The sequence below is a fragment of the Bombus bifarius genome, unplaced genomic scaffold (genome assembly GCF_011952205.1).
Source record: "Bombus bifarius isolate JDL3187 unplaced genomic scaffold, Bbif_JDL3187 scf7180000008214, whole genome shotgun sequence".
NCBI classification, from domain to species: Eukaryota; Metazoa; Arthropoda; class Insecta; order Hymenoptera; family Apidae; genus Bombus; species Bombus bifarius.
The window spans coordinates 1,302,133-1,329,927 of record NW_022884517.1 but is presented as its reverse complement, the minus strand read 5'-3'; the positions used below and the strand labels follow the sequence as shown (position 1 = coordinate 1,329,927).

Here is a 27,795-nt window from a genome sequence, read left to right as displayed (position 1 = left end):
GTGACATGCAACAGATAATGCTTTTTCTAGTTCCATGTTTTTGGAATCATCTGAACTCCTTATCATTTTCGTGTCACATGCGACGTTATCGACTCAGTATCGTACTTTATTCTTAATCAATACTACTAGTTAAATTATGTAAAACTAAGAGTTTTCTATGAAATTACAGAATAAAATATGTATCGATTAGGATATCCTATAATCATAACGAAGTATAGAATGTTATACTTCTACAATACTTCAGAAAATATTACTTCATTACACTCTATCACAAAAATCCAATCCATTAAATTTCAGGAATCGATGATAGTCTCGTTAAGAGATTAATAAGTTGCCTAATTAAGTAAAAACATATTCACAGTCGTAGCCAATTAACTCATTAATTGCTTGCTACATAATACCATAATTGTATCACAGTAGTCAACATTAAAAAGTTAAAAAAATAGTAGCTCTTGTTCAAAATTACTGTTTGAATCAACTGTTAATTCAATCTGACGCGTGCTATAGAACTCTTTATGTTAGAATTCTTTATCTCGTCTAGAATAGTAATTCGTGACAGATAGATAGATAGATAGATAGATAAATAGATAGATAGATAAATGGATAAATAGATAGATAGATACAGAGAGAGAGAGATAGAGAGAGAGAGAGAGAGAGAGAGAAAGAAAGAGATTTCATAGCCATATACAAATCTCTAAATTGTTGGGAACGGAAAAGTTTTTAATGTGACGCTTATTCTGTTATTTATTGATGATCATAGCACCTTGTCTTTGCTTTTAACTTTACCAATTTTCGCGTTGGAATTACATACATATACTATAAAATTCCATCTATTTGAACTTGTCGCGGGACAAGTAGTCCCTAGACATGTATATAATATGAGCTTACTAATTCTCCCTACTATTTACGATTTGTCGATTCGTATAATAGTAGCTCACGTTTAGATGAATGAATTTACATATCAGACATTTATTTAATAAAGCACTAATTAAACTTTTTAGTTAAATAAACGGAGCTATAAAATATGGAACTTCGTGGCTCGCATTCATCAAAAGGAAATACACTTTAAAAGCGATAAATTTAAAGACATATTGAGAAAGAATGATAACTTAACACGTTTAAATGTTTAGATTATTAAATTAAAAATATAATATATTTAAGTCTATACAGCATACGATATTATTATATCAATAAATATAAAGGTCAGTGGAAGTGAATTGAAGGAGAAAAAAATTATTCGGAAACATTAAGATAGTATATTTGTCTAGAATATCTGTTGTAAATATACTCTTTTAACATCGATTGGTTTATTTACTCAACTTTGACAAGGAATTCGATAATTCCAATGTTGGAAATGTGAAACCATTAAGAATTATTTTATTTCTGTCCAAGGAATCTCTCGTTTTATAGTCACGAGTACTGCACGAACTAAGTAGATATAACACTTAAACATTTAACTAGATTAACAATGCTTTGTTCGTAGCGCAGTTCGTTCGAGATGCGCCAAAAATATCTAAGTACAAGCATTTAGAAGATTGTATATCTTACATTAACATTCGACGTAAACATACGAATAATCTATAGAACGTATTTCCTAATAATAACATATATTCTCTTATTCGACAATTTTGAAACAATTTCGTTTTCATAAAATTATAAATTTCTAAAATACGTACGTGCTATACAAATATTTATATAGTGTATTTATGTGTTGTATATTGAGAGTATTTCATAAGATATGATATATTTAACATGTGACATTCGTGTTTTAATGAGTAAACCAATTGTTACTGTTTTCGATAGACTATTGAATGTTAATTTTTAATTAAAGATACTTAAAAAATAGATACATTAGCTTTCTTACTGTTAGCATTTTCCCTTACATATTTGTGTTCAATACCATAAAAATTAGTTAAATTCTGATATAAAATGGCATTTATATTTTTGGTGTAAAATCACAAAAAAGACAGTATCAAGCAGTAATAGAATTAATATCGACTTTTAAAAGTTGATTCTTTCTAACGTATAAATAAAACGAGACAGACAAAGCAAATGGAAAACGGACTGCATTTCAATTTTGATTGCATTTTGGACTAAATTTATAGCGAAATAGAAGTATTGTTATCTAGCGTACAACATGCAAGAAAATGACAGTATTATAATTATTTAGATTCGTTACATGGGCAATTTTTTATCTGCTGATTCCTAGAAAATTAACAATCAGTAGTCATATGAAAACATGACAAGCTTGTCATTATTAATTTAAATTAGTATTCTGCAAATATGGTGTACACATGTATATGTATATGTATACCGTATGAAATACCCTATATATAGAGTATTTCGTAAGCTTTAAGTCTATTATTTAAAAAAAATCGGCACTTTTAAATTCATGCCCTGTAATTAAACTAAATCTTTACACAAATTATTGAATATTAAAATAAAACCATGCTCAATTATACAATACATGAAAACGTAACTAATAATTTCATTGAATTTTCCGTTAGATATTGTTCGACAACTTACGAAACATCCTGCATATAATATATTTATATACTATGTACAAACGCATTATCGAATTCATTACGGGTACTCTATTGCTGCGATCAACCTATTATGTGTATGTATATTAAATGTATATATTTTTCATATTTTCGTAACTGATATTCGACAGAAAAATCGACGCTTGTATCATTACCATTTGTTTTTTTTCTTTTTTCACTAATTACTAATAAATTGTCTCTCCTACATGCTTTTATGCGCTTCGGAAAAAAATAACGTGTCTTGCTTTGTACTTTAATAAGTGGTAGACAATAGAATTATTGGTGTTTTGTTTTGAGAACTCTAAAAATAACCGATCGTTCGGTTGCTCGAGCATCCTGAGACGAAAAGAGCCTCCAATGCACCGGATATATGCTGGTCCAGAACGTCTTTGTATTGTCAACTCCTTGCCACTTTTCCTCCGATATCTTTAATATATCTTTTGAATATCTGAATATTTTCAATTAATATTCCATTATGAATAAATATCGTTAAATATTATATTAACAGGAAAAGATTCTGAATTAAAGCTTGTTTAAATTCACTAAACATTAACAATATAAAAATATGTGCACATGTCTCATAAATAACGGCCAAGTGCAAGGAGTTGCAATTGTATTATGATATTCGAGAGATGAGTTCCCGACCCTCTCGAAATTTTATTTATAAACATACGCGAATTTTGCAATTGCAATCGCGCAAAACGCACATGTACCCTATTGCTTTTTCGAACAAAATACAATCACACTCAAACAATAAATATATTTATGTAGAAAAGAATATAAGTTCTTCATACATGACTGTGACATACTGTTTAAGGGATTTTGCACTGATCCAGAATCGTATTCTAGTCAAACTGCATTTTTTCTTTGTAGTAAATGTGATAACATGGAACATTCTTAGTTATTTTTATAAATACATTCCTCTCGAGATATTATATCTTTATGCACGTATATCTTTATATTCTTGTACACGAAAGTCCTGTATTTATTTACACAAGCGTTTTGAGTATCTTCATTACTTCATTGCAATTTCAATCGAATTCTTTCATCAAAAATTTGACTTGCTGGTGCCCATAACATAATGTTTTCATTAAACATACATTTTCTTTCGATTCAATCATCGCTTCATTTTACCGTAACATAAAACAACAATCTCGTTATTTGTTTTGTTATCTTAACCTCAAGTCTAATTGGAACATAACTTCTATCAGAAAATAATATCATTCCTTCCACTAAATATTACCAAGAAATGAACTCATATAGTTGGACTTCTCTGATAAACTATTTATATAATCATTTTATTCTAATAACACGGGACTATATTAAATTTGTTTAGAAATAGGGACAGATGATATAAAAATATTTAGTTGTAAAGGAATGAAAATATCCATGAATATTCAGTTATCGCCATGAAACTATGAAATATTATATATATTGATTAATTACAATTGTCTAATTACAAAAGTTTAAACAATTTTACTTTTAAAAATCGTTATTTATACAAAACATAACTCTGACGTATTAAAAATCGATGATGGACTCATTGCGTAACTTTTTTTTATATTATCACTATAATATAGAAACAATTAATCGTTGTATTAAACGTAAATTTAAGGATAATACAAAACCATCGAAATATGTTGCTAATAACAAAATAAGTTATCGACTAATAATAATAATAATCGTAAATAATAATCGACTAACAGATTGCGCTTAATTGTTTCCATTCCAGTGGGTACATTAACATGAAGTGGACGGCATTGGCTTAAACTGATTCGACATGTTGCAGCAATAACATGGAGTCAAAATATTTGCGTTTCTAAATTGAAAACATATGTATATCTTAATATTATAAAAACGCATTATTTCAATATAGTTATTACTTAGGGCAGTGCTGTTTTCTATTCACTAATAAAATGAAGGCATCATCATGCACCGCTACTATGGTTCTCATGCAAGTTTCGAAACTAAACGTACCTCAATTGTCTTTGCAACTTCCGACCAACTTGTCCTTTTCGCCCATGTTTACCCCACTGTTTCTTAGGTTCACATATTAATCGCTAAGGTTGTGAATTGTTACTACTACTCGTATTTTCTCCTTGACCCACAGAATCCAATAAAACATCTTCTCTGCTATCTATACTGTGACTAAATTTACTACCTTTATTAATACTTTAAATTTTCTTAAAAAGTATTATATTAAGATGCTTTTTTAAAACAATATACGACTGTATTATATGATAAAAATATATTTCCCCAAGTAAATGTTTCGAAAAATGAAACGTATAAACAAATATTCCACACGAAAGCTGTAAGATATTAAGAGAAATGGATCATGCTGACATTCATTGACTTTATTATAACCTTTATAAGCCTTGTGAAAGTTAACTTCAAGTATTAAAATTAGAATCTATATTTTTTAGTACATGTTCTTGTAATTGCCATCAAAATACTTGTGTAACATTTGTAAGTAAATTACTTATATCTTTTGCACAAGTCATTTTCAAGATATATCGACTTTCGAAGTTAACATGTTGTTAGCATTAGCGACATTTAAGGAACAATATTTCCCAACAATACTTGACGATATGAAACGTAAGCAAATAAAAATTTATCAGTAGCAATATTACAGATTATAAAGAATTCTTTCAAAGGAAAATAAATTTCTCCAAGCAAACGATTAAGCATTTCAACATTTATCTATTAAACTTATCAAGGACATTCACACACAAAATCGGTTCTTTTTAGGGTAACTATGATATAAGTACAAAGTCCAATCGAGTAATCTTCCCATTGTAAATATCAGATATACATAATGCCAATTTTGAAAATTCTTATTTCGAGAATAACGTTTGCAAATCACATGAGTAAGTAATATTTAGAGTGTAGAATGCCGACTTTCTGCCCGAAGGTTGTAGATTTGATTTTCCTCTCAATTGTCACTGACAAGTAATAAGCAGCGTGTGATGTGGATCTTACAGTACAGCATTGTAAACTGAAAATACAATGACGGAGTCCTATTAACTCCTTCCATGAACTCTAAGCACGGCGCGTGAGAAGCACCATGTATCCTATTGGAAATCCCGAAGATTCTCCGACGGCGTCAAGGCCACTGTATGAGGATTTTAGTCAATAAGAATCTGGCATTGAGTTGAATCTGGAGTTAACCTTCATAGTACTTTTTTCAGAATCATTGCAAGATAGAATAAATGTAAGTATGTTATACATATATGTATGTCCTCTTTCATATTTTACAACCTGTTTCAACATTATCCGTAGTACCTATATACATATATGTATCTTTCGATATATTTACTTGGGACAGCCTCGAATAATAATCGTTATTGTTCACTTACTCTATGTGAATAAAAGAAGATCTACTCCGAGAAGTTTCGTCCATTTTTTCCGAAAAAGCGCGAGAACTCGCCCGATCTCCTCCATGAGTTAAAGATTTTTTTTTTTGTGCGACTTCTGACTGATGACTATCGGATCGTTTACATTTTTCACTCGAGATTTCATTGCTATTTAAGGCTTCAACTTCATCTACCGGTAAACACGTTTCCACCATGGCTTCCAGGCAATTAACAAATAACTGAGCGCTTTCGGCTGTACAATTGGACTACGGCATACATCAATGTAAGCTTATAAATGCAACAATCAAAAAGATTACGTGGAACTTGAATTATTGGGTGATCTCGGGTAAAAAATTAAAAAAGCAAAGAAGTTGTTGTAGTACTTAAGTCACTATATCTCGTCAAGTACTATATTATCAATCTGTGTTCATAAAAGCTAGCTCGAACAGCAACAATCGGTAACGACATGACACGGTTGACAGTTCGTGTTCGTTATCACTTGCTGCGTATTACGGGCAAAAAAATTTATATTACATTTTCTACTTGTTTCATTACAAAAAATTACTCCCTTTTCGGTTGCACTACTATCTCCGTCTCACCCTAGATGGGTACTTACATTTGTGTATGGCCCTGCAAATCTCCATAATCCACCAAAACCACAACTTTGTAAGTAATGTAACTGCTGTTGACTTGTATCCTCGCACGCTATCATATTTTGTATAATTGCTTGTACAGAATTCAATATCCCTTGGTCATGGCAAGAGGATAATACATTGTTGATTTTCGCATCAAGCAAATTATGACTATAAACAGATTTAAATTCATTTAAAAAATATTAAGCATGCGTTTAAGGAATTCTGTAACATTAAATGTCTCAGTAAGCATATGCGTTATTTTAAATATCATTTCTCGCAAACCAAATTGTTCATGTTACTGTTTTTCATACTTATTTTATATTTCAACTAAGGCTAAGATACAGCTGTGAAACGAAAAAAAGTAGAAACAAATTAATAATAATAAATAATAATAATAATTTATTTGTACTCTAGGTACAGAGTCTATTGCATGGAGGTTGTTGCATTCTTATTCCTAATTTCTTACATTATATTAAATGAATTCTTGGATTGGATTCTTGACAGAAACAAATTCATTAAACAAAGTGAAATAATTGTGAATAGAATCAATTATTCATTTATCTTCATAGTATTTAATTATAATTATCTAATAATTATATGTAAATAATTATTAAATAATCATTTTAAACGAGCTCTCTCGACATAAATACAAATTACTAAATGGCTGTAACAGATCTCTTTTTCCGTTCAGAACTATCAGGTATTGTTCGATTTCGTTGGAATCCCTTCAATATACATTCCGAATTTCTTAATGTTATTTATTAACACAGGAACAAATTTATACTATTTCTGTAAATCTCACTCCTATCTTTACGTAAGTAGTGAATTGTCCTCTGAAGTCATGTGCCCTCATGTTTTGAATATTTACAAGGAACAGCGTAATAAACAGTTAAATGCATCTTTATTTTAAAATTATAAAAATCACGCTAACTTACTGTAACACTTAACAACTATTAATGTAATTGCTGTAGATGCTTTCAACGTATATATAATCTGTTTAAAATTTTGAAAGATAAAAACTTACATTACTGGGAAGACTTTTGGAAACACCACTGAGGCTTCCGCAAGATATTCATAAAGAATCCGTTGTTCGTTTTCATCGGTTGAATTTTTAACTAAAGTAACCAGAACAGTTAGAACCAAAGTTTGAGTTGAGAAATCTGTCAGTACTTCTGGATCAAGCAATATATTATTTTCGTTGCTCACGCTTACTCTGGCACTTCGATTCTGTATGAATTATAGAAATTTTACCATTTATACGTATCCTTTTATGTTACTTCGTACTTTCATTTCCTTAATTTTAGTACACATAACAAGAGTCAAGCTGTAGGTAGGTATTTTTAAAACGATTGAAGCAGAAATGTTATAAGGCAAAATTAAATGATATATTGGTATGGATTCTTACTTTATGCAGTTTTATGTCAATGCACGTATAAATGAAAGTTACATGAAAGTTTAATTTTCTCACATTGAACTTATTTAAATTCAATTAATGTCTTGAATTTCTTTCAGCTATTTATCGCTACTACTATAATGGGAACATATTATTTGTACATATGTTACGAAATCATACATATGTACATTCGTATTTGTTTAGATATTAATAAATTTAAAAAAAGATGTTTATGAGGATTATATATATGATGAGTAAATAATACCTTTGGTTCAACTTCCTCATTCGATTTTGCTTCCTTCGCAGTTGGTACAGAAAAGGATCGCTGCGTTTTAAATAAAATCCGTCCAGTCTTGTTAATGACGTATACATCGTCATTATTGTACAAATTGATGGAGCGTGATGTGTATAAGGGACAAGTTACAATGTGTTTTCCAGGCAGACATAAAGTAGACATAGGTAGATGCGAACATAGACATCGAAAGAGTAAACACAGGTTCATTCAAAAATATAAAACAATAAACAATATTACTTAATGTAAAATTGAATTTACACTTTTAAAATATCCTATAAAATATTTAAAACCTTAAATTTGATTATATTTTATAATGCATGAATATTTTGTATCTACTAACTTTTAGACTAGTAATATTTTTGTTATTTTGTTTACTTTGGAACAATTCGCAACATAAATTATAAATTTTCAAAACATCATCTTAGTATATTTTTAACTACTGTATCTGCTTATTTTTTAATTCTATTTTCACATTTCAAGTTTCGTAAAATTAAGGAATTTAGATGTAGTAAATTATTGAATATAAATAGAAATAAATAGAAACAGAAATAGAAATTAATTACAAATATACAAATACATCAAGAGCTGCATATATATACTTATGTGTAATTATCTACATATTTATTTTATTATATACATACAAACATTTGTATTTAAGTGTGTATATATATATATATATATATATATATATATATATATATATATATATATATATATATATATATGTCGGAGATGAAAGGACACCAGAGCCTCCCCTTTGGAACTTTGGAAAAAACCCTTAAAATTATAATCTAGATTCTTTAGTCAATCCGATTGCATTTGTTCAATATTTGTAATAGTGAGCATGGGCTCCAGGCGACAACCAGTCGCCGAACGTAGCCGCGGTCAAGGGGATAAACGTTTTGTCTAACAAAGATATGGGGTAATAGTATAGCACTCCTTAAAAAGAAATAGTTGTAGCGGCACTCCATAGTAAACATTCCAACGGTTTCTGTCCTGTGACTCGCCACACGCAGACCCTATTCTTCGGGCAAGACGATCACCAGATGTCAACGCATCTCCAAGGTACATGTTCAGCTAGCCCGAGAACCAGTTATAAATTTTAAGATTTAGTTAACTAAAATCCTTCAAACAGATAAACAGTCTTTGTTCTACCTACGGGAAGATAGGGGAACTTTATTTTTTTCTCACGAACGACGCTTCCCGCTAACAACTTTCCCTCAAGGACGGCTAGCATCCTTCTCTAACCACCAACATGGAAATTGACCATTTAACAGTAATGTCAATTTCCCTCAGTTTCCGAACGAAGGCTTCTCTCCACGAATCTGGTGATCTCATGCCCTTAGACACACCCCATTATAGTTTTCCTCTGCAGCATCACCGTGCCGGAGAGACACTCTCTCTCGTGCGCTCTCAGCAACTAGTTACGTGGCGTTTTAATCAGTGAATTTCTCGCGTTCTAACATCTATGTTAGACTAACATCTATGTTAGTCCAACTTAGACTTTGACGAAACAATAAATTCGTTATCCCGTTGACAGCGGATTCGTTATCGAACCCGAGGCTATTGTCATTAGGGTCGCGAGTGCCCAGTCAAGTCTGCCCAGTCGTTAATTGTCAAGTCTGTAGCATCCATACTTGTGTTAATGAACTGTACCTTCGTTATACCACAACGATGGCTAATTTCAATGAAGATTCATTCACCCACAACCCTACCTACAACGTCAACCCGACATATATATGTAAATATAAATATATATATATATATATATAAAATATATATATAAGTAATATATATATAATACATATATATATATAATATATATAAGTATATATATATATATATATATATATATATATATATATATATTTAGTTACACACCTTTAACACGTTGACTATCACGCGTGTTTTCAAAGAAATCTCCGTCAGGCCACGCGTACAGTAGTACCAAGCGTTCTCTGCTAGGTGCTCCCATCGATATTTTAGTAACGTGAATCGCTCAAGTGGTGGTCTCAAGAATGATCTTTCGTTTCATTTGTTCGCAACATTAAAACCACTAGCTGTTGTTGAATATAATGAAGGAAAGTGTGGTATAGATTATTCCGACCAAATGGTTTCTTATGCCACCACAATTAGAAAAGGAATCAAATGGTACAGAAAACTTGGCATTTAATTCTTTTTGGGAATTTCGCTTTGACGGTTTACAAAATTGCAACAAGAAAATATATAAATATTAGAATATTTAGACAATTATTAGTTGCAAAATTATTAGGGTTGTCTGAAAATACAAAAAATCCTTGTCTTCGACGGAGTCAGCATAATATCGCCGTTCGAAAAAATAATTCCGGAAGAAGCATTGGACGCGCATGCAAACTATGTTATGCAAATAAAAGGCGTCGAATGGACCGAACAAAGGCACAAAAGAATTTGAAGAAAACAACAACTTATTGTTCAAATTATCCCGACCAACCTCAGCTATGTGTAGAATGCTTTAAAGTTTTACATTCTAAATAATTGTTTTAATAAACCATTTTCGTATTTTTATTTTATAACAATTCAACTATTATTACAATTAATTATTAGTTAACAATTTATTATTATGGAATATCTTTTCAAATACCTACGACGATCGTTCGCAAGTAGTCAAATAAGCGACACCCGAGTATGGGTTACGCGGCCTGACCAGAAACTTTGCTGACACCCGAATATGGGTGTCGTGGCAGTCAACGTGTTAAAAAAGCTATATAATTCACTTACAAAATAATAATCTTTTCTTGTTTAACGAATAATCAATTTCTTGTCTTAAAATGTATAATATATAAGTAAATAGTAGTAAATTTCAGCAAAAAACAATTCATTTATAGATAACTGTTATTGTAATATTTAAAACAAAAGTAATAAAAACAATCTACTGAAAAGTACATTTTCTTGGATGTGATTATCATTATCCTGAACAAATTTTAAATAAAACATGGATACTGTAATACATAATGCATTATAAAATAAATAATGCCTTTATAAATCATTTTTACATGTTTTGTAAAATGTAATCGTACTTAATAAATAAAACATACCTGATGAGTTGAATATTGTTTTTGTTGTCTAGCTTGAGTGAGCGCAGACTGATCAAGAAGATCCCATGATTTTTGTCGACGATTAGTAGGATTACTTGATGTTGCATTAGACGTATCCTGCATCATAATATTTAATTTATCAAAATCACTTCTTTAATATTCTGATATTAAATGTACGATACATGTACACATTTATTTGAAATTTGAAAAAGTTAATGCCATTTTATGAAAAAAATTAGGATATTTCGTATACGGAGTGTCTCAATTTTAAACGATCAGACTCATTAGTTTCTTCTATAAGTAAAAACAAGAAAAAATTATTATATAAACATAGGATTGAGTTTGTTACTCTCCGCATTTAATACTTATTTTGCTTCAGATCACTGAACGCATCACGAATCGGTTCTTATTTCGAATCAATTCTTGTAAGATACACTTTTCTTGTTGACTATAGATAGTGCAAAATCTGACAATCTCGCTGGTCGAACAATGTGTCCTCCCCGATGAATCCGTTTTTCATGATAATATTCATCTATTGCCTTTAGATTTCATATTTCTTGTGTAACATTTTTTTAAAATGTTTGTAGACCTATGTTTATATAATATTCTTTTCTTATTTCTACTCATAAAATAAACTGTGAAGTTTGATCATTTAATACTTAGACACCCTATATACTTCTATGTATACAGAACAGACAAAACAAATTACGATGTGAAAATAACTTTAAAATTGTAATTAACAACAAATTATGTATAACTGCATCAAATTAACAAAATTCTTGTAAATTCTTTCACACAAGCCATTTTTTACGCACGATCTAACAGTAGACAATATATCATTAATAATAAGCAAAAAAAGATTAGAAAAGCAAATTTCCCAATTATCTTTAAATAACAAGATATCATTTCGTTATACGAGAAATATACAAACTGTTTTTCGTTCTTTTACTTGAATTAAGTTCAAATACGTATTAGTAAAAGTAATTCCGATTAATGCGCAATTAAATGACATTTATGGTCATAAATAATGCATGTCTTGAATACTTTCTACTTAAAATTTAGAATATGGTTTTAATATGAAAAAATTCTAAGAATAACTTACTGTACTGTGTGGAAGCAAAATATCAAGGTAATCTGTGCTACCAGATTCTACAGTTTTGGTCACAGCATGTCTAATATGACATCGACTCCGCACTTCCTCAGATACAGATACTAATGCTAATTAGATATAAATATATAATAATTAGTAATTTCAATTCATAAATAGAAAATTTTACATAAACTTACCAGACAAGTATGCCACACTTTCTGGTGTGACTTCAAATTTGTCTCTTCTAAATGGTTTAGCAACAATACCTAACAGCATAGTCAATACTCTGGCTGTTCTTGTAACAGTGGTAGGTGTAGGATGTCTGTATCCTTTTAATAGATGACCAACCAAAGCAAAATGAAAATTTGATTTGAACGAAAGTCCCACAGCATTATCTAATTGTTTAAAGTGCCATTCTAAAGGTTCTCGTGTTGACATCATAACTTGCTTCAAGGTCTGAAGTATTTATGCAATTTATAATAAAGATGAACACATAATATGATTATCTAATACAATACAGAAATCCTTACTTTGTCATCAAAAGTTCCTTGAGAATCCAAAGTGTGTAAATTTTGCTCGAGGAGTGCTAAACCACAGGCATATAAAGAAGCTTCGTCTAATTGAAGAATTGATGTTGCAACCCAAAATAAATATCGATGTATGGGAGATTCCTTGAAAATATGGAAATATATAAATATATATTATAATAATATATATTATTAAATATAAATATATATATAGATTAGATATTAATATAAATAATTAATTTTAAATTAATTAAAATTCCAACAACTTCACTGTTGTAAAGTTATGAAATTATTATGTTAATGATACTTATTAATAATTATTACCGAACTTTATGATAATAGAATAAACTTTAATTTGTATAATACAAATATAAGATTTAACTCTAATAATATATTAAAGGCATAATTTGCACTAACATCATGTTCCTTGAAATATATTGATACGTAACAATAAACAAATTAATTAATCAAAACGTAATTAATAAATAATTAATAATAAATTAATAATAAATAATAAACTAATACATAACTTACAGATCTAAGCAAAGGTTGTAATCGAGTGAGGCACATAATGATTGCTTCCAACAAAGTGATATCGTTAAAACTCTCGAGTGCTTTTACTAATATCCTTAGTAACTGTTTCATATCTTGATCAGTTATGCTTTTACTAATACATCCGAAAACAATCAAAGCTCGAGGTTGAAGAGCGGGATTAAAGCAGAAAGCAAAATTCCTTGCTAAAGAAGTCCAAGTTTTTAACCAATCACAGTGTGGTATGTCCCGCATACAAGCTTCCATAATTTCAAGAAGAGCATCAGTAATAATTTCTAAACTGGTTAGTGAAAGTCTTTCTTTATCGTGTGTTCCTGTAACGCTACGCTCGTTGCTAAACCATTTTTCATTCGAATGTCTATAACTAGATCTAAATGCTGTACCCGCAGCAGATTTCACTTCGCTAATTCCAAAAAGTAAATAAAATTTTGGAAGAGAAAATTCATCTAAACTCATCCGTAATATTCGATAAGTATCTTCTGAAAAGGAAGGTGAACTACAGGTGCATAACGAATGAATACTATTAATGACCAAACCATGAGTAGAAGCACGCATACTCAGACTTCCAGAGCAAACTAGAAATGTCACTGTATGAAACAAATATGGTAGATGTTTTCCTACGTCCAAGCAGTTATTAAAAGATAGCATTAATAAATATCTTGCTAGAATAGCAATGTCATTCCATCTTGTATGTCGTTCTAATAATGGTGTTGGAGAAGTACAAGTTTTATCGACAACTCGACAAAGTCTTCCTATTACTTTCTTTGCCACTAATTGAACATTTCCAGAAGCCAAAGCTACGGCGGTATCTGCCATAATTTCAACTGTAGGAGAACCAAGTCCAAAACTGACACTACGTTGAATGAAATTATCCAAGACTGTATCTATTAAGTCGGGTAGTCTTCCGATTGTGCTCCATATTTTAGCTTGTATACTTGGATACATTTCCACTTCCTCAATAGTTAATGTAATTAATTTCTCTAAAATTTTTGTAACTTGTTTCTGACGTTTCCCTCCTTCGTCGTTTGGCTTGTAAAATCGTACAAGATTATTTAACCACGGAGTCATATATTCTAAACAAAGATGTTTTAACTCAATGCTTGACAATCTGAAACCTTGTATACATTCCTCTAAAAACTCCAGTGTAAGATGAGGATCATTTGCAGCCAAGGTTTCACTTAAGTGTTTAATAAATATAGTATTATTTGATGGTATGCAAAGTCCAGATGTTTCCAAGAGTTGTCCTTCTATTTTTAAATCAAATGTTGCAGTTAAAGCACACAGTTGATTGTATGCTGCTGTTCGTAAATTTGGATCCGAGCTACCAAGATTCAGTAACGCCATGTTTAATAATGTTCCAGGTACGTCTTTAGGTCTTATCTTTGGATGAATAGATACAGATTCCGGCTGTGATAATTCCCATCGATTTCTTATATGAATTATAGCCTGTACGATACTATCACAGTCTTGATGTATAAGAGATAATGGGCCAGTTTCATTTGAAATAGTCAATGTAAATTGATTGTCATCTACTAAACAAACTTCTTCTATTTCAGATGCATAATAAACATCATTTAAGAGAACGGAATGCGACAATACTTTGCATTTCTCCGCCGAGGTAATTTGTATCGCTGTTGGTCCAACTTTTACGGATACCTTAGTATCCCTATGACAAATTTTTAAAACGCTGTTAAAAACCTTTAAATCTTCATCAAGAGATAAAGTAGCTCCAGGCAATTTTTGTTGATCGACATCGATCACATCATTTAAACGACCCGGTCCATCTATGAAAACTACCTTTCTATTACCTTTTAACGGTGCCAAAATTCTATCGTGAAACTTTATATATTCTCTCACCCAGCTATTACAATTATAAATATATGCGGCATGAATATTTTCATAGGCAACTTTAGGCAATACATAAAACCATTTTTGTAGGAATTCAGCTCTAAATCGATTGTCTGAACATGCGTGAGTGAAATCAACAACCAATTCAAATGGAGAATGGCAGAATGGTTTTAGGGTAAGAATAACATGGTATATTAGCAAATCACCATTCGTATCGCCAATTCTATAAAAGAAATACAAACAAAATTACATTAGCACATAGTTATAAATCCAAATATACATACACAACCAAACATTTTTCATCAAGTTTCTCCTTATATGATTTTGTATAATATATAAATACTACATAAAAAATATATATAATATTTAAGGTAATAATTTAACGAAATAATAATTCTTAATGTCTAATAAAAAAAAGTCCTTATTAATCAAATTAATGCTCATATCTGTAACACATACATTAACAAATTTATAAGGTACATACTTGTAACGTCTAGCAATATAATAAAACACTGGATACCCTTGTTTACTAGTTCCTGCTTGATAGAATATATTTAAATTCTTGATACTCTTAAATTCTTCATTTTCATGCATATTATGTTTTACCATAATTTCCTCAAAATTAGTTGAAGACATATCAATGTTTGACCATCGAGCGTAAGACGATGAAAAAAGTAAGCTATTAAATAAATACACTTAAATATACATATGAAAATTGCATAAACAGCATTCTTAACAATGATTTGTATAATAAAAGAAATGTATTTAATATTGTTACTTACTGTGAATCTATTGGTTTATGTTCTGGAGGACCAAGATAAGCCAATAATGTAGCCATTTTATCAAAAGGTCTTCTACCTACTGCTTTATGGTCCCGACTGCTACTAAGATAATCGCCAATTCGTTCTTGATGATTCCAAAGCAATCTATGTAATGCTAGAACATTGGCATCCGACACAAACGACATCGGATGATTAGCTTGATCGACCGTTTCACAATCTGATGCTATCTGTATAAAAAATCTTCTTCCAATTTCGAAATGTGCACGTAAGAAGTCATTAAATGGTAACATGTGTTGTTCTTTGCTAAATTCTACATGGTTTGCGATATTTTGAAGAATTTTAGACATTAACATAAGACCTCTCTTAATGTGCGGAGGTACGGGCTTATTTACAATACCCATTTCTTGAGGTGATACAATAGCTGGATTAATAAATCGCAGAAATATTACAGTTCCAACAGCTCCAATATTATTTTGTGGACACTGTGGAAATCTCTTGCTGAGTACCTGATATAAACAATGACACATAGACCGCAATTGTGGTGGAAACCTGTGAAAATACAATGAAACTAATATAATGTCAATTAATAGCTAAATTTCTTTAAGAAATGATTTATATTAATATTAACTATACAATTTCTAATAACTTACCGATCAGCTGATGATACTATAGCATCAAATACTTTTTGAGTTAATGCAACCAAATTACGACCATTCTTTTCTATATCTTCATTAGCATCTATTCTGGCACTATCAACTTCAAAACCAGTAGTGGGATCATCTAATAGAGGAGTAATTAAAGGTTCTAATAAATTTTGTAAATAACTGGCACCATAAATTTTAAAACAAAATGCCATAATTTTGCTTCCAAGACTGTTTCCACGAAATAATGTTTGCATACAATCAGAAACTTCAACTTCGCGATAAAACATATTCCATAAGAGAGAAGATAACAAGTGCTTAGCATCAAATAATGTCACAAAAACTCGTGCTAATTCGTCCATTTGATTCGTTGTTACTACATTAGCTAAGGCCATTGCGATAGGTAATTCTCCTTTGTCACTAATCATTGTAACAAGTTGAACCAATTGCTCAAACCTATCAGCTAATACTGTTTCTGCTAATGTATCAAATTCCGTTCCTTGTTGAAGAATTTTGGTGAGAACTTCCATAAATGCTGCCCGTGTTTGTAAATCTGGATTGTAACCCAAACCTATAAATATAAAAATTTTAAAATTATAAAAAATTGCAAAAGTCGGTGGAACATTTAATATAATGTTTAATGTTATATCAATAACATCAATAATATCAATGTCACGAATAATTTTGCTCACTTAGAGAATGCATTAATCCACTATCAATATTTGCGCTGAGAAGATTACTCATTGCTTGTATAGTAGCGTTGCGTAAAGTAGATAATTTGCCACTACTTAAACATGGTTGTTGAGATACTATTTCTTTTTCTTCACCAGTTACTTCATTGCAGTCGTTTAACAAATTCATGAAGAGAGTAAAATATTTTAAGAACAACTGAGATTTTGCCTCCATTAAATCACCGCGATCGGATTCTTCGGGTTGAAGAGGTAGGCCTCGTAGCAATGCTCCGACCGCTTCCATGCATGCTTGATCTAAATCTCTAAAAAATCAAATAAAACAAACATATTTGATATATACGTATAATTCATTATATTAGACAGAGACTTAATATAATATTATAATAAGATTATACCAAATACTTGATATAAGTTAATACAGATATTTAATTTTTTTAATAAACAATAAAACTGCATTTGCAATAAATTAAATGCACTGAAAATATATGCATGGTTAATTTTTTAATATTAATTCTTAATTAATTATTTGATCATTTCTATATGTTTCAATAATATTGCTTTCTTATTCAACTATAAAGAATCAATAGGTATTTTATAAAATATTAATAGGTATTTTATCTTCACTGTACATGTGATAATATATAATTAAATAGTTATTAAATTAAGCAAAAAGGAAAATATTTAATATAAATATATTTCATAGAAAAAAGTCATCTATACCGTGTGTAAACAGTCAAGTCTCCACTACTAGATGGAGTAATTTGATGAGTAGCACCCATCACCCAATCAGTTAAATATTCGACAAGTTTATTTCTAAATTTCATTTCTTGTCGGAATGCCAAGTCATCTCGTCTTTTCATCATTGCTTCGACTAGCAGACACAATTTTGTTTTGATAAGAATAGAATGTTTAGTCATGTCCAAATGTCTAACATATCTGACAATTGCTAACATCATTCCTTCTATGCTAGTCATTCCAAGATATTCAGAAGGTTGATCTGTTTTAGAATCTAGGATATTCTTCATTATGAATATTATATGCTCAATGAATTGCGTATTACCTTCCATTACTATAACTTGTCCTTGTTGATTAAAAAATTTTTCGACTATACTTTTAATCTGATCAAAAAGAATTGGATATAGCGCAGGACTCATTTCATGCCCAACCAATTCTTTTACATGTTTCTGAATTTGATTGCCAAATTTTTCATTGTTACAAATTAATAGGCGTAATAAATTATAAACAAATTGTGTACAATATTGCACTTCCTGACTTGGATTTGATAAACAAGGTGTAGGTTCTTGTTGTTTTGCACTCCTTTTTGGTTCTGAATTTGGTGGTATTCCTGACAATGATCTATTTAGAGAACGTTTCTGTAAACATACTCCACCCAAAGCACAAAGAAATCCTGTCATATTAGCCCACTCATTAATTTGTTCTTCTAATTCATGTTCTGAATTTTGGTGTGATGCTCTTCGCTTCCCTGTACTTCGATGAAATGATTCTATCTGACTATCTTCTGTTTTAGATTTGGGATAAGTCACTAACTGCCGCGAAGTTATTTCCCAATTTCTAAATGTTTCTTCCCAAGCCTAACAAGAAGAAAGAAACTTTATGAGTATATTATCTTTTTTCTCATTAAAGGAACATTAAATAAATAAATTTTGTAAAATTATTTATAATAACAAGTTACATTTACACCATGTTATATTATCTTTAAAATAATGTAACTTGCATATTTTTCTTTGAAAAATAATTCTTAAATTAAAATATTACTATTGTTAATATAATAATATATACAGTATATATGTATATATCCATTATATATATTATATGTATATACATACAGGTTGTATGCCATTTACACAGTGTTCTATTTTCCTCAATAAGACCATAATTCTTTCTTGTAAAGCAGCACGTCCTAAAAAAGATATAATATGCCTGTGAAATGCACTAATGTTAATCACAAAACAATTAGTCTACTATTGCATATAATAATTAGAATAGTAAAGAAAAATAAAACGATCTTAGTCCTGTATACATGTATGCGAATAATATTTTGAATTGTACTTACCATAATTATGATCACGATAGCATAGCTTACTTTCCCCGCTGGCTGTTATGGTAACAAGGTCTTTAATACTCTACTGCAGCCATATAAGGGTTATACTAATCAAAATACAAAGTGAATTCAAAAATTCATGAATGAATGTTTGAATTCAAGTAAAATCATTGTTAGTAGGTACCCGAACCGAAACTAGTTTAAAAAAGATACTATTTTATGTTAATCTCTCTATTTAAAGATTTTTAGTAAAAGTACATATCAGTAGTATTATGATTTTACATAAAATATATTCATGTAGAAGTAAATAAAATATTATAAAATAATTTAAAAAATAGAAATATTCCCTTTATATACAAGTATGATAAAACAAAATTAAGATTGTAATGTCATTTTACACTTATTTCTCGGTTCGAATTTCTACTTCAACTTTGGAATATATGGTATTTAATATGAAGGATAAATTGAAATAATATTTTGGATATTTAAACTCACCAGTGATTAACACAGTAGAAGCTTGTGCTAATTCAAGATATAAGTGATAGTTTGGAAGTAAACAAGTTACTGCTACTTCATCACTACCACAACGAATTTCTGCTTCTTCGCAAAGCAATGCAAAACAAGACATTGATACTAAAACTGCTTCCATATTTATACTCCACAAATACATAAAAAATACAACCTGAAAAATAAAAAACAATAAATTAAAAAACAAATATAACAATATTAAAAAAAAGTTCTGTAATATATTGTAAATCTAAACAAACCTCAAGTTTAATATGTGCTTGCTTACAAACAGCAATCTGACTACCCACATTAGCATAATCCTTATTTTGTGCCAGAAAAGCATTTCTACAAATTAATATTTCTCTAAGCCATTTTAATATACAAGTATAATTAACGATTTGGTGCTGAATCAATTTTTGGGAAATTGAGAACAGAACTTGTGAACTAACATCCCAAAAGGTATTCATTGGTGCTTCTGGATTCCATGCTTTTATTTTATCTGGATGATGTAATACCAATAATGCTTCCATTGCTTCATAAGCAATGTCTGACATTGTTGGTTGATGAACTAGTGAAACTAAACCATTAATTAATTCTAAAGTTGAACTTTGAATTTCATGACCAGCTTTTCCCTGATTCTGTAAAATAAATAACACACATATATATACATACATGTATAAGGATCTTTTTGCGAGTTAAAATTGGGATTTTTATATAAAGTATTTACATTCAACAATAACATAGGATCAGCATGAATAAGTTTCACCATCCATAAAAGTAAATTTCTATAACTCGATACTTCTTCTCCACGGTCTCTGTACTTATTTTGTTCTTTACCTTTAAGTGTTAAACTTTGAATCATTCGTAATGGTGTATGTGATATGCAACTCTGTGTGACTTTATTTAAAATATCAATAAACATATTTCTAAGTTCTGCACTACGAGAATACAGAAGATCTATTTGAGGCCACCATGGCAGTCTTGGTTGAGTTACGATTCTAAAATAAAAATTATTGATACCACATTAATATTATCAAAAAAATTACTTATTTCATTTAAAATAATGATAACAGAATTCTTTTTCAGAACATTACAATTATAAATCAAAAATTTATCATCACATGTTTAAATTTTTAACTAACAAATTATTCTCTTGAATTTCATGAAGTATACTTTTTGGTTATAACATGTAATGTATAATTTTGTATTTGCAACAAAATATGATTATATAGATATATTCAATTATGAATGAACAAAAGTATTTCTTTCCTTACTTGTATAATGAGCTAACCAAGACAAACTGGTACGTCGATGGATAATTCAGATTCAAGCAGACTTTAAGTACTTCGTTGTTATGAGGTTTAATGCGAAAGAAGCTAACAAAACAGTCTATCATTAGATCGATGTCTTGGGCAACGTAGCTTTGACCACGAGAAAATACTTTCCCTGGATTAAAAAGTAGAGCCATCAAATCACTCATAACATGTCGAACAAGTATAAAGATAACATTATTTGAATCCAGATTGTTAATGTAAGTAGATGCTTTACAAAGTTTGATACAAGTAACTGCTGCAGCTTCTACTAGTTGCCTACTAGAACTACCATGCATTCCTAGGCCTTTTTTAATACTGTCAATAAATTGCTTTTTCTTTGAATGTCTTGATGAACAGAGAGTACTAAAATCGGCATTAACTATTTCCTCCAAAACTTTTGGTGAAAGTATTAGAAGCATAATTTGTAAAGGCCAGACAGCTGCAGCTCTTCCTTTTTTATTGTCTGCAAATGTATCAAGAATGTCAAATAGTTCTTCACATGCTTTTCCCAGATCTTCATTTGGTTCTTTTTGAAGTTCAGCAAATTCATAAGAATAAGTATCCATCCAATTCCATATTGCTTTCTCCAAAGAATTCATAAGAACTATGTGAACTGACTTTTTAAGCTGTCTAAATTTTTGAATTGCTTCTGCAATAATAATGACAGTATGAATAATTATATATATATATATATATATATATATATATATATATATATATATAACTGTTATAATACTGTTATATAATAACTGTTATATATATATATACATACATATATATGTAATATATTCTACATAATCTGATAAAAAACATTTCATATATACAATAATATATACAAGTGTATGTAATAACTGAATAATAAGTATGATAAACTACCATTTAAAAGTTTCGTTAACCTATATACATCCACGTTAATATGCTGAATTAATTCAATATCACTATAGTCAGCAGTTTCGTCTCCACATTTTGCCAATTCTTGAAGTCTGGATGATATTCTGTTAAATACAGCATTAAAGAAATTTAAACTTAGTGCAAACAAAACCTTGCTAGCTAAATTTTTTAAGTGAGCATTTTGTGGATTATCGTTTGGTATATCTAAAAATAATATTATTATTTACGTTTTTAAATCTCATTATAAGTAATACCTGCACACAAACATTTATGTTAATAATACTGGAAACATAATTACCTATAAATTGACATATCTCTTTAAGCAAAAACTTTACATTCATAGCTTCATCAAATTTAGCTGTATCTTTTGGTTGATTTGCAAGACACTTTTCCAAGGTATCCAAAATAATGGTAATAGATTCATAACACTGCCGATCTTGATCTGTACTATGAAATATACGTTGACCCCCAATAGATGGCACCATTTCATTAACATTCTGAAGTATTTTGGTAAGGCTGGATATTACAAGAGAGAAACGGTATCGAGAAATTTGTATTAGACATTTTTTGTTTCTTTCTTCGTTCATACGAGAGTGGGTGGTCTGACAACTGTGACACGGCAACTATGAACAAAAAGTAAGAAATTTAGTATTAGATTTTAAATATATGACTGTATGTGAAATTATAGAAATTATCAATTTCTATTTATAATAATTTGTTATTTATATATTTTTATTAATTAGAAATTAAATGTATCAGAAATATAATAAATTTGTACACATGTATCATTATATTACACCTTATCTATTAGTTTAAATGACATTACTAGTGTAGTATATGTACAAAATGTAAAATGCAAATTAGTAAATTTAATAACACTCATGAGTTTTAGATATAGAATATTAAAATATAAAATATTGGCATAACTAAATAGTATATAAACCTCCCCTTTTTCTCTTTTCTTCATTTTCTCACGCATACATATGTACATATGTATTTATTTGATAAATCATAAAATTTATTATCATATAAAAAATATGTTTAAAAGATATTTTTTAAAATTATTATCCAAACAAATAATCATTAGCAGTGAATAATAAATAATTAATTGCCTTTATTATCTCTAATAAAATTGCACAAATACAGATGAAGTAAAATTGTATGTGATTGCTAGTGGTACAGAAAATTTGTCGATATTTATCGATAGAATATTAAATACAAAATACAAGTATATCTGTACCTATATTAAAAGAACAAGATATTAAACAAGATATAGAAGAATTAGACTTGTTACTACATTTTTATCTCCAGCAAGATAATGATCTAGGGAATATTGTTGGAATTGTAATACATCTCTCACCTTACATATTTCAGAGCCCAAATACTAATCCTATTGAGAGTGTCTGGTATGAGATTAAATAATTGAGAAATAAAGAAAAAAGGTATTACTTTAAAAAAATGATAAATTTTATTGATATAAATATCTCAATAAAATTAATTCATAGTATATAACACGACTTGGAGGTATTATTGTCGCCAAAGATGATCTAAGCAAAAATATTAATGTAAATAAAGTAATATATAACAATAGTAAATAATAATACATATGTACATATATCTATTCAAATATTTTTGTAGGCTGCATTTGAAATAAATACGCTATAAATTTTGTATATGTCGTTGAATCATTTTCTAATTTTACTGATAAAATTTTGAGACCTTTCTCTTGCTATACGTATATGTGCATACATATCTTTATACATATACATATAATTATATTGAACACTGTTTAGTGAACATCATTCTGTTCACTATAACATAGATTTCACTTGTTAAAAGGTGCAAATATAAGTGTTGGCATACTTTTGCGAGTCAGTTAAAGTGCGTTGAAGTATACCATAGATTCAAATTTTTCAATAAGTCATGCGCGATGTGAATGCAATTTTCATTCATGTATCCGTGACACGACGGATGCGATGTTGTGTAGGGTATAGGTATAGAGGGGTTACGGGACGAGGAATAAAACTCTATAATCTATAGGGTATCCCTAACTCAATCTTAAACTTCTTTTGCATGAAATATTGAATTTCATTATGTAATAAATTGTTTGCACAATCATAAATAATAAAATTGCTCATGTAAACGGTATACGTAAAATTACATCATATTTATAGAATATAATCTTTCAACTGGTTCAAAAAAACTAACGAGAGTTAGAAAAAAGAAATAAAATTAATCTCCATTTTGTAAATGTATTTTAGCTTATTAACTTCGAGTGATAGGGATGACCTGAATTTTCATTGTCATCGGATATTGATCCGAACAATTTTCTAAATATTCATAAAATAAAAATTCGATTGTTCTAAAATTGCAAGCATACATATACTTAATATAATATATGATAAATAAATAAATAAATAAATAAGTATGTGTATATATATATATATATATATATATATATATATATATATATAGCATATTTCTGAAATTTATTTATTTTGATAATAATAAAATAATAGTCAACAAATTATTGAAATAGTAGATGAATTTTAGAACACCCTATATGTATCTTAACTGAATGGGGTGGAGAGGAAAGGGAGGAGGGGGCGAAGGTCAAATCGTGGACTCCCCGGCGTGTAGAGGGAGGAGACCGCGAGAAAGCATCTTCCCATGAATGAACGAATCAACGAACAAATGAATGACAATGCATCCAGAAAAATAACGATACCAATCATTAATTATTACTCTAATAACAGGGATAATAATAGCGATTGAAATTTCTATACTAAATGTCACTTTATTTGCCGTGAAATCTGTGAGATTGATTTAGGGTCATTGCGTCATTTAAAATCTATTTTACATTTGTAGCAAATCCTAGAATACCTATGGAGAATGAGGTACAATCGCTACATTTCTAAAGCAGACGCTATCATTAAATAATATTTAAATACTGTGTAGAAAATATCTTTTATACTTTCCCCGCTAATAAAGGAGAAAAAATTAAGGGAAACAGAACAAATACGAAAATACATGCACATAAAAATCATAAACAACACAATTTTTAACTATTCCATTCGAAATTCTACCTAAACAATTGTTGGTCATGACCATTCACCATCGCTGATCCGTAGAAACATTGAATTGTTCTATACATAAATACATACCTTGCTTGGTCACATCGTGTCACGTCGTACAGAATATGGAAAGAATTGAATTTTTCTGGAGAAGCAGATGATTGTCAGAGTGTTGAAAAATGATATTTAGAAAAAATTTACTGATGTAAAAATTGCCGATTCAATATTATTTGTGTCACTCTATGCCTTAACTTTTTCACTCACCAATGAAAATTATGATTCTTGCATTTGGTTACCAGGAACTGCTACACACAAATCGTGTCAAATTTACATGAGCGATTAAATTGACCGTTGCCAGTCTTTCTAATAATCGTTAATTCAATAATTTCTCCTAATTTTAACTGCCATTTTTTCGATAGAGTTCATGAAAATGAGGAGCGTCAAAAAGCAATAAAACTAATATTAATTTTTTCTAAATGAATAATCTTCTAATGAAGCGAGAAATAGAAAAGTAAAAGAAAAAAGAAGAAACTGAGAATAAGGACACCATACTGGAAGAGATTAAAAAAGAACACAAAAGTGAAAAGTAAATAGAGGAAGAGAGTGAGAAGCAATAAGAGAAAGCACCGGAAGAGGGTAGATAAGAAAGAGAGGAGTGTTGAAGGGGGAAGGGTGCACGAAGAGGGAAGACGAATAGAAGAAAAAAGGAATGCTAAACAGATTCGTAGTTCGAGTCACAGCTGAGATGTACCTGTTCCTCGAAACGTGTGATCAGCAAATTCGCCCATTCTTCCGGCTTTTGTGTGCCCATCGCCGTCCGATGTTCAGTGACGAGCCGTCATCACGTACGACGATTTACCAGTTCGTTACGTGCATTCGACATCGGTACGTCGCCATTTACGAACGTCGACTGGCAAGGCAGGCAAGAGACGAGAGCACCGCAGCGGCTTGCTCTTTCTCTCCCGTTGGGGAGGGGCGCGGCGCGCCATGCGCCATGACTGTGACAGAGTCAAAGAATTATAGTGGGGTTTGGGACGAAGATGCTCGTAGATAGAACCGATACCGGCCGAAGTCACCCGACGACACAACATTCTCTTCTAAGCAACCAATCGTGTCACGGTCTTAGGGATGTATGACAAAATTTAAATACCCCCGTTATTCACATATATGAAATAACATATGTATGTATTTCTAAATTACTAACCGTCAATAGAGATGATTGTCCCAATAAGGTTATATTTGTATTCATAGATCTATTTTATAATATATTAAAGATTATAAAGTATTGTGTATTGATCTTTTAATTGAACTAAAATATTTTTTCTCTTTTACGATTTTAGTTTATGCTCACACTATTTCATATATTTTATAAAATATAACATTTCTTAGTCCTTACCCATTTGTTTATTGAGTGATAAATTTTTATTTTGATTATTAATAGCAGCTACAATTTGTTATAACACTAAAATTTATAATTTGCTAATCTCGAGTTACTATAAAGGATTTTATTACTAGATTTTTCAAATAGAATTTTCAAATAATTCTTTCAAACGTCTTTTCAGTATACTTTTGAACTACTGCTAATATAGTTACTTCTACTGAATCTTAATCATGTTATTCATAATCTTAGCATGATTTGGTATATGAGGTAATTAATCAGTCAAAAATTTAATCAAATTGTTCATAAAATATTTACACGTTTGTTAAGATAATTAATAGATTAGATAATTTTCTCTTAATTGCCAACATCTGAATGTTCTCTTTTCTCATAATATATTGTATGTATATTAAAAATATGGCTGATTAAAATTTGAAAGTTTAACTGTATCTTCTTAATTGCATTTATTTCTCTTTCCTTTTTGGATATGCTTAAGCACCATATTAAATATGGTGCTAGATATTCTATTTTTGTTCCACCGATGGGAAATGATTTTGATTCTATCATATATCAGTTTTAAGATTGTTTTAAGTACTGTCTATTTCCAATTTCATTTTTCTGAAACAAATTTCCAGTGTTAAGAACAACTTTTTCTTTATGGATTTTTCATGGAACTACAATTTAGTTGAAAATGTCCTAATGTAGTCACTGCAGACTACAATAATATACTACAATAATGTAACCGTTATTTAATACAACTATTTATATTTATATTACTAATAAAAGTTTTCTCTCTCTTACTCTCCCTTAACGCTGTTAGCTGTATTAGTATATACTTATATTACATAGCTATAAAAAAAGTTTTAGGTATAAGTAAGAGTAAATGTATTGAAGTAAAAAGCAGAATCATTCAAAAGTGACATGTTATTAGGAGTGATTTAAATCATTTAACACAGAGGTACATATGTATGAATACGTTTATTACTTATTAACGTATATTGATATATGTTTTAATGGAAATTGGAACTTACAAATAATTTAAAATGTACTATATAAAATCTCTAGCTTTCAATTTAATACTGGTTATTAATAATAATAGTACACAATGTAAATCATTTTTATTTCGTTAAATATTTATATACTCG

At 29.6% G+C, this 27,795-nt stretch overlaps 2 protein-coding genes across 6 annotated transcripts in view; both read right to left on the bottom strand.

Moving 5' to 3' along the window:
- Positions 1–1,233: 1,233 nt before the first annotated feature.
- On the bottom strand, positions 1,234–26,200 carry LOC117211008 (neurofibromin). 3 transcript variants are annotated; one of them, XM_033454554.1, is made up of 25 exons: positions 26,024–26,083; positions 22,497–22,821; positions 22,184–22,402; positions 21,269–21,956; positions 20,722–20,992; positions 20,255–20,632; positions 19,983–20,169; positions 19,500–19,541; positions 19,273–19,346; positions 18,146–19,017; positions 17,426–17,727; positions 16,743–17,304; positions 16,093–16,641; positions 15,795–15,989; positions 13,445–15,533; positions 12,914–13,054; positions 12,581–12,839; positions 12,396–12,511; positions 11,294–11,410; positions 8,190–8,276; positions 7,556–7,758; positions 6,513–6,699; positions 5,900–6,162; positions 4,521–4,691; positions 1,234–4,345 (listed from the first exon to the last, which is right to left on the bottom strand). In XM_033454554.1, exons 1-24 carry the CDS (start codon positions 26,081–26,083, stop codon positions 4,604–4,606), a joined length of 8,274 nt encoding a protein of 2,757 aa, XP_033310445.1. In that variant the 3' UTR covers positions 1,234–4,345; positions 4,521–4,603. The 3 variants fall into 3 exon arrangements, with proteins under 3 accessions (XP_033310445.1, XP_033310446.1, XP_033310444.1); XM_033454555.1 differs by having other exon boundaries at positions 1,234–4,362; positions 8,190–8,249; XM_033454553.1 differs by having other exon boundaries at positions 1,352–4,362; positions 26,024–26,200.
- Positions 23,879–27,795, bottom strand: part of LOC117211009 (inositol-pentakisphosphate 2-kinase) — an 84,059-nt gene continuing 80,142 nt past the window's right edge. For all 3 annotated transcript variants that reach the window (XM_033454556.1, XM_033454557.1, XM_033454558.1), the window contains one exon: positions 23,879–23,890. The gene's annotated coding sequence lies outside the window, so the exon portion shown is untranslated. The remainder of the gene's footprint in view (positions 23,891–27,795) is intronic.

Excerpts from the sequence above, each read along its gene's own strand:
- LOC117211008 (XM_033454553.1), bottom strand. The coding sequence starts at position 26,083 with ATGGGCACACAAAAGCCGGAAGAATGGGCGAATTTGCTGATCACACGT. Across the intron at positions 12,512-12,580 it reads AAGTGTGGCATACTTGTCTG|CATTAGTATCTGTATCTGAG; the intron begins GTAAGTTTATGT and ends ATATCTAATTAG. Across the intron at positions 8,277-11,293 it reads AACAATATTCAACTCATCAG|ACTGGACGGATTTTATTTAA; the intron begins GTATGTTTTATT and ends GTCATTAACAAG.